Genomic DNA, 7,542 nt, shown 5'->3' on the forward strand with positions numbered 1-7,542 from the left:
CCACCCCCGCCCCTTCACCACCCTACCAACCCCACCTCACCCCACCATCACTAGGGTTTTGTGAAAAACCCACAAATTTGTTTGTCTTCAAAATATCAAGAAATTCATCTTGAATGTATTTTAATCTATAGTTATTTCTTGATTTCCTGAAACTGTGTTATTGTATCTCTATATATATCTATTTAGGACTCAAAAAAGGATTCTTTTCTGCTGCTGAACGAGAAGGGAAGGTAACTGTTATTTTTATGTTGAATACCATTATTTGTTTTGCTTGTTTATATGTTCTAATTCTGCTGTTGCAAATTAATATCAGCCTCAATGTTAATAACAGAGTTGAATCTAGGATTTCTAGAACACGCGTGCACCATTTAGCCTTGTGCCAACAAATAATATCATACCAATTTTAGAAAAATATATGCATAGAGAATACAAATTCACATGCCCAGTATGTTAGTCTTAAATTCTGTTTTTTTGGTGTGTGTGAGCTAGATGTAAATTCAAAATTGAATTTTTGGAATGTCGTCTCGTTGATTGAATCAATTCGGACAAGGACTATTAGCTGATTTAATATTCTAATGCAATCTAACTTTTTTTCAAAACTAGTTGAAGTAGACAATATGAATCATTAGACTAGTTTGACGCTAAGGCCCCATGTGATGGCTCGTGGAATGTGAAGTGGGATATCTGAAATGTAATTTAGAAAAAATTTGAACCAAGAATATCCTTCAATGTGTGGTGTTGGAGTTCGAAATTTAATAAATGAAACTCCAACACAAGATGTTAGAGTTCGAACTCAATGGTTGAATCTTTGGACTCCCTATTGTAAAATCATGAACTAAAGAAGTATTTCATTGGGTTTGAACTTCAGGACAAAATCTATACGTTCTTAGTTGGAGAATCATGAACTCAAAGACTCTATCCTTGAGTTTTCTCACTTTAACAAGTATTGTGTTGGAGTTCAAACTCGTTGAAGAAATCCTTTAGTTCTCATATTTATATCTTTAAATTCTGCAAGAAATTCAAGATTTAAGTATTAGGTTCCTTTTCTTTTTCGTAATTTTATGTGGGAGTATAAAGTTTTGCTTTTCTGCAGCTACTGCTTTGCTGATGCCAAAAATGCTACTAATTGGGTTTTATACTTGTAAAAATTGAAGCTTTCTTTTAGCTACAATAAAGAACGCTTCATAAAATACTAATTTCCCTCTATTCTGAGCTACAACGGTAGCTTTGTCTCTTTCCTTGGTACCATTTATTGAAGCATGATATAATGGGAAGGAGAAAAAACAAAGAAAATATAAAATAACACAAAGAACTTTGTGTAAATCAGGGATTTTTTTAAATTATAACTGTGGTGTTTGGGTCTGTTTGCGTGTACCTCAATTAATTCCACGAGATATCTCCTACTTCTCACTAGCACAGTACCGGATAACTTTGTCTTTGTCCACCTAGGCTTGCAAATATCAGAAAAATCACCTAGTATTTTTGCCTTTGCTTAAATTTGAACCTGAGATCTCATGGTTCTCAACCCCTAGGCACACCCTTGGGTGCCAAAGAATTTCCTAATGTCAAGCACCTTTTGCATGCAAGCTTCATGTTGTACTTATATTTTGGAAAAGCTAAATAACTCTGTTCTATGGAAGCCTAAAGTTTTGATTATCCATTTGTTTTTACTTATTTTCTAATTTATTTTTTGCACCTGAAGTTAATTGGAGATCTCATAAAGATGGAAAACAAGACAGATGGAAATGATGAATCCTTGGTTTTAATCAAGCAAGGAGCTGAGGCTGTGAGTTCATATTTAACTATTCACTATTGTATTGCTATAAAATTCCCTGTAATATTTTCTTTACTCTTTCTATCCTTTTTGAGATAAAGGTAACTGTATACACAAAAAACTCATCATCCAAAGAATGATGAGAAGATCACTTACAACCCTCAGCTGTTTTACAGTGCATAAATAAATGGTCAATAATCTCTGCTTCTTGGCCACACATAAAAAACCTTGAGCAAATCTGTGTACCTCTTCAGTACTTCACGAGTTAAACAAACTCTTTTGATTACCAGCCAAGCAAAACAGGAGACTTTTAGTGGGGATTTTGATCTTTCAAATCTAACATCCCAGGTCAAGTTATTGTCAGTGACTAATTAACATTTTTGTTCTAGCAACAAGACTTCGACTCCCTTACTGTGTAGCTTCCACAGTTGTTTATCAGGGCCAGTCGAAATGCCTGGGAATGTGTTCAGAACCTGTGGCATACTCACAACTTTATCAATCTCCCAACCATTTAGAGCTCTTCTGAAAATGAGATTCCATCCCTGTGTGTGTGGTTGGGGGGCGTCTTTTGTATTTTTATTAAACTCACTAATAATGCGTATTATTATTTCTGCCAATGTTCATTTGATGGCAGATAGTTGTTGACACTTGACATTGGGATTTCGCTAACATTTTATCTTCTTTCTCTGTTGATATTAGCGGGTTTTTGAGTCAACATTTGTGGGTAGAAGATGTATCATCAAGGAACGGTTTTCAAAGAAATACAGGCATCCAACTTTGGACTCAAAACTTATTCTTAAAGGGTTGAATGCGGTTGGTACAAATGATACCTATTCTTTTTTTTAATCTTTCTTAAAGCTTGTGATGCTAAAACAAATGAAATTATGGCGCAGGAGGCAAGGTGCGTGACAAAAGCCAGACGGCTTGGTGTTGCTACTCCAGTCCTTTATGCTGTTGACCCTGTTATGCATACACTCACCTATGAATATATTGAAGGTCCTTCTGTGAAAGATATATTTCTTGGCTTTGGACTAGTTGGTGTTGATGAAGAACGGATGGTTGATATTGCAACGCAAATTGGTAATGCTATTGGAAAACTACACGATGGTGGCTTAGTCCATGGCGATTTGACAACATCAAACATGTTACTGAGGAGTGCTGCCAATCAGCTGGTGGACTTTTCTCTTTCTTTCTCTTAGAATGTTCCTCCAATTCTCACAATTGAATTTATCTTCAATGTCTTTCCTTATTTTCTTTGTTCTCTTTGTTTTAAAGGATGAAGTTCGTAGGTTATCCTCAATGAGATTACTTTTTTATCAATGATACTTTTTTTCTAGGTGCTGATCGACTTTGGCTTAAGCTTTACTTCAACGCTTCCAGAAGATAAAGCAGTTGATTTATATGTACTAGAACGTGCTTTACTCTCTATGCACTCTTCTTGTGGAGAAGTGGTAAGCTCTGTCATGAAGGTCATTTTGAAGCTTTTTGCTCTTCTCTATCTCCCAATTTGAAATCATTATTTGTTTCAGGGAAAAAAAGATATTAGTTTCTTCTTTAAATTAATTTTTCTTTTGTCTTTGGACGTTATATCATTCATGTAAAGTGATCATATTATCTTGTGAATCTCTTTAGTTTACCTTAAGCATGTGAATAATGGTTTTATTTTTAGTCTGTAGCAAAGCCATAGGACTTTAACTTATAGTGAAGAACAGATTCATCTTCTAAGATTTTATATGGTTATCGCAGATGGACCGGATACTTGCTGCATATAGGAAGTCCTCGAAGCAGTGGTCGTCTACCTTGAACAAGCTAGCCCAAGGTGCTGCCGACTCTTTGTACACGTCCCTTTCTGTTTATTAGCTTGCTATTCCCAGAAAAAAGAGACAACATATTTCTGATTTTGTGACCTGTTTCAGTGAGGCAAAGAGGAAGAAAACGCACAATGCTTGGTTGAGATTCCCCAATTTTGCACTCCACGTTTAGGTTAGACTTGGTCTCTATGCCTACCATTGCATCCAGTATTTCTTTTTAATTTCCAGAATGTTAAATCATCAAATTCCCATGTTTTCCTGCCAAAAGCAAAGCGTCTTTCCTATTTTTTCTCTTGGAGATAAGAGTGTTGTATATCATGGTTATATGGCCTAGGTAGATTTTAAAGTTTAATAAAACTGGATACCTCTCTCTATCATTTTTGCTTTTTTTTACTTCTGGGAAGTCTGAACATGAATAGTACTACAAACGATGACGTAGCTTGCAAATCTTCAGATATATCGAAGATATTAGGCTCATTGATTTACCAAAAATAGCAGTTATAAGTTATAGAACAAGGTGACTTATTTTAAGCAGGTGTTTCTTGCTTGCCCTGCATTAATAAGTCGTCTTTCAGTTTATAACCATATAGCACTTGGGCACTACTGGGCTGAACAAAAATACTGTCTGTGCATCTGCTTAAAAAAACTGCACTATTTACTCTACTTTAAATGAACATGTTGTCGATACATTTCTAGCATACAGTTGATGATTTAGGAGTTGTATCTGTTAGTTTGTAAATGGTTTTATGATTGATTTTCAGTGAAGAGAAAAAAGACAGATGCCATGCCCATGGGGAAAGGAAGAACCAAAAAACTTGCTCATTGCAAAGATCAATTTGTATTTGTTTCCGTCTTGATTATTGTCGATGTGACTGATGCTGTTACCTATTTGAATTTATACGTCTACGATTCTCTGTATTTTTATTCAACTCTAACCATCTGCGCGCAAAGTGTTTTGAATAGTTGACAGGTATTTTTACTTCCCATAAAAATTCAGATGTCTCAAATCCTTTTCATTATGAAACTACATTAGACATGTAACATTCAAAACTCTTAGTTGCTCAAAAGCAGAAGAGCCTCACAAGTTTGTCATTCATTGGCAATTGACATAAAGAGATGACCCTTTCAGTGACATAAGTGGCAGGAATGACCCCGACGATAGTTCCCAGGAGGAAATCTACGGTAAGGCACATCCACAATTGGCGAAGCAACATTGATAAAATGTGTTTGGCAATGTCGCTGTGACTCTCAAGAAAAGCATGTAGTCAGCAGCCACTCCCACCTTTTAGACACCTGATGGATCACAGAGACTATTGGATACAACCTCTCTACCTCTGCGGTAAAGGTAAGATCTGCGTACAGTCTACCGTCCTCATGCTCCATTTTGTGGGACTACACTGAGTATGTTGTTGTTGATGGATCACAGAGATTTTACTGTAAGACAGTTGAGTTGTGAGTCGAAAATCAGCTGTGCCTGGAAAACTGTCAACTTATCAGGGCTAAAGTGAAAACACAAAGGGCTTCCCTATCATTTTGGATAGAAAATAGCAAGATGATGCACCAGCAGTAGCAGTGAAAACAACTAATGCTATGTCTTTGATACAGAATATCCACAGAAACAATTATTATTACAATTAAGATGCTGCCATCTCCAAATTGTACAAACTCTGTAAATGCAGATTTACATACATGTGGATGGACTTGTTAGCATGTGCAACTATACATTACAACAACTGCATACCCAGTGTAGTCCCCCATAAGTGAGGTCTGGGGAAGGTAGAGTGTTCGTAGACCTTACCCCGTAGAATAGAAAGGTTATTTCTGATAGACCCTCGTCTGTCAAACAGTTTGAAAAGGGGGATACAGAGATGGTAGAAATAACGACAAAAAAAAAAGAAGTGAAATGGAGAGTAATACTCAACAAACATGAGAAAGAACGGTATCAACAACAAAATATTGCAATAATCATAGCACAAAAAACACAACAGTGATAGCCGAGATTGAAGATCAAGAAACTATGAGAACAGTGCTAATACTATTGGTGAGAAGGAAGGTCCAAGTATGACCATAAGGTTCATCCCGCAGGGAGGTGAGAGAGACATTGTTTTACAAATTAACCTTCAATAATATTATAATAGTAAAAGTGAAAAAAACATGCACAATGCACCCCACTATGATAATATTCTGGAATCATGAGTAAACTTCTTTACTAATATTTCCATTTTTATTTTATTTTTTTGGTTTCCACCCAGTGTATCCACATTGGAGTTTGACTAAATTTAGATTTGGGCTAGGAAGTCTCACATTAGGGAGTAAAGCGTTCTCGAACAAAGACAACTTTATACTCAAGGGGATTCAAACTCGAGACCTTTGATTAAGGATGAAAGAGTAGTTACCACTCCATCACAACCCTCGTTAGTTAGTATTTCTATCTTTAACAATAATTTGGCATCCTGCTTTCATAGCTCAGTTGGTTAGAGCACCCGTTTAGTAAGCGGGAGGTCTTGAGTTCGACTCTCAATGAAAGCAACTAAACTATTTTTCCAGAAGAAATGGGCCAACTTATTCTGGTTTTGGGCCCAAGGTATTTCAATTTGGGCCTTACCAAAATTTATTTTGGGCCCAAGTACCAATTAAGCCCAGTTTATTCTGGCTTGGGCCTTTCCAGTTACCTCATACAAAATTGACATGAGTCATTTGCACTTTTGTCCTATTTTGTGTTGCTCTTTAATTTTTATATTGCAGGACGATTATTTTTTTTGGAAGATATTAGTTTATATTTTCGCATCATAATATATTATAAGTGATGTTTTATGCTTTTGACTAGACATAAGTTCCCGATTTCTAGTGACAAAAACTTAAAGATCAATTTGTTTGAAGGAAAAAAGGTGCAATTAAACGAAGTGATATCTTTCATTCATTTGGTTAGGATTTGGTGTGAGAATGTTCACCCAGACATATTGAATTTGTATTAAACCACAAAAATTAAAAATAGTTTCGATTTGTATTAGATCAAAGGACAATTTCAATTTCCAAATATTAAATTTTTTAAAAAACAAATATTTTTCTTTTCAAATTTTCACAAATTTATATCCAAACAAGGATTACTCACATCATAGAGCCCCCTTTATTGGGTAATATAATAATTATTTAGATCATCAAAAGTGCCCATATGGGTTGGATGTCCATTTATATTGTCCTCATATAAGGAATTGTCACTATCATAAAAGACACCACTATATATTACCAAATAAGTATGAAAACAATCATGACATAAAATTGTAAAAGAATAACAAATTTACCTACCAAAATCAATGTGAAAAATTATAAATCAATCAAATTAGCTTATAAGATTTTTTAAAAATGTATTTGGTAAATAAGTATAAAAATAATTATGATATAATATTATAAATGATTAAAAACAAATATTACCTAGCAAGATCAGTGTGAAGAATATTTATCACTAGAGACCAAATAGGATCACGAGATGCATTCATACCAAATAATTATGACTTTGATCATGACTATAAGCCGATCAAAATTAGCTTATAAGGATTTTCAATGTATTACATATTTGATAAATAAATATAAAAGCTGCAGTAATTCTTTGGAAAAGCCCGGTTCTCTTTGTCTTCGAGCTTTCATTCCTCAATCGACCCTGTCTCCGAGGGACAGTTGAACTAGCGACTCATGAATGCTGCCGGGTTGGACGAGCCAATAACTCGAAGGCGTTCGGTCTGTTTTTCTGTGCCATCTTCAGGCGATCGAAGACTTTATCTAAGAGGTGGATTTCCCTCGATAGCATATCACCATGACCTGGCACAGAACCAATCTTCACTTTTCGACATCCGTAACGAAGCGTTCTAACAGCAGTTACACAGCCCCTGAATGTCTTAGATAGCTGTAAGTGAAATATAAATGAATAAGAACAAAATATATCTAGCAAGATCAATGTGA

General features: G+C 35.3%; 1 protein-coding gene and 1 non-coding gene across 6 annotated transcripts; both read left to right on the plus strand.

Annotated features, from left to right (window-relative positions):
- The first annotated feature begins 30 nt into the window (after positions 1 to 30).
- LOC102592570 (EKC/KEOPS complex subunit bud32-like) lies at positions 31 to 5,299 on the plus strand. Of its 5 annotated transcripts, none has more exons than XM_006367387.2 (10): positions 31 to 230; positions 1,703 to 1,786; positions 2,474 to 2,587; positions 2,668 to 2,946; positions 3,112 to 3,225; positions 3,521 to 3,593; positions 3,691 to 3,757; positions 4,347 to 4,555; positions 4,643 to 4,930; positions 5,012 to 5,299. In XM_006367387.2, the coding sequence occupies exons 2-7, from the start codon at positions 1,724 to 1,726 to the stop codon at positions 3,726 to 3,728; spliced, it is 681 nt and encodes a 226-aa protein (XP_006367449.1). In that variant the 5' UTR covers positions 31 to 230; positions 1,703 to 1,723; the 3' UTR covers positions 3,729 to 3,757; positions 4,347 to 4,555; positions 4,643 to 4,930; positions 5,012 to 5,299. The 5 variants fall into 5 exon arrangements, with proteins under 5 accessions (XP_006367449.1, XP_015160914.1, XP_015160915.1 ...); XM_015305428.1 differs by having other exon boundaries at positions 4,715 to 4,930; XM_015305429.1 differs by having other exon boundaries at positions 4,724 to 4,930.
- A 741-nt stretch (positions 5,300 to 6,040) lies between these two features.
- TRNAT-AGU (transfer RNA threonine (anticodon AGU)) lies at positions 6,041 to 6,114 on the plus strand. The gene has a single exon. It is a non-coding gene; the product is annotated as a tRNA-Thr (tRNA).
- Positions 6,115 to 7,542: the final 1,428 nt, after the last annotated feature.

The sequence above is a fragment of the Solanum tuberosum genome, unplaced genomic scaffold, assembly GCF_000226075.1.
Source record: "Solanum tuberosum cultivar DM 1-3 516 R44 unplaced genomic scaffold, SolTub_3.0 scf00789, whole genome shotgun sequence".
NCBI classification, from domain to species: Eukaryota; Viridiplantae; Streptophyta; class Magnoliopsida; order Solanales; family Solanaceae; genus Solanum; species Solanum tuberosum.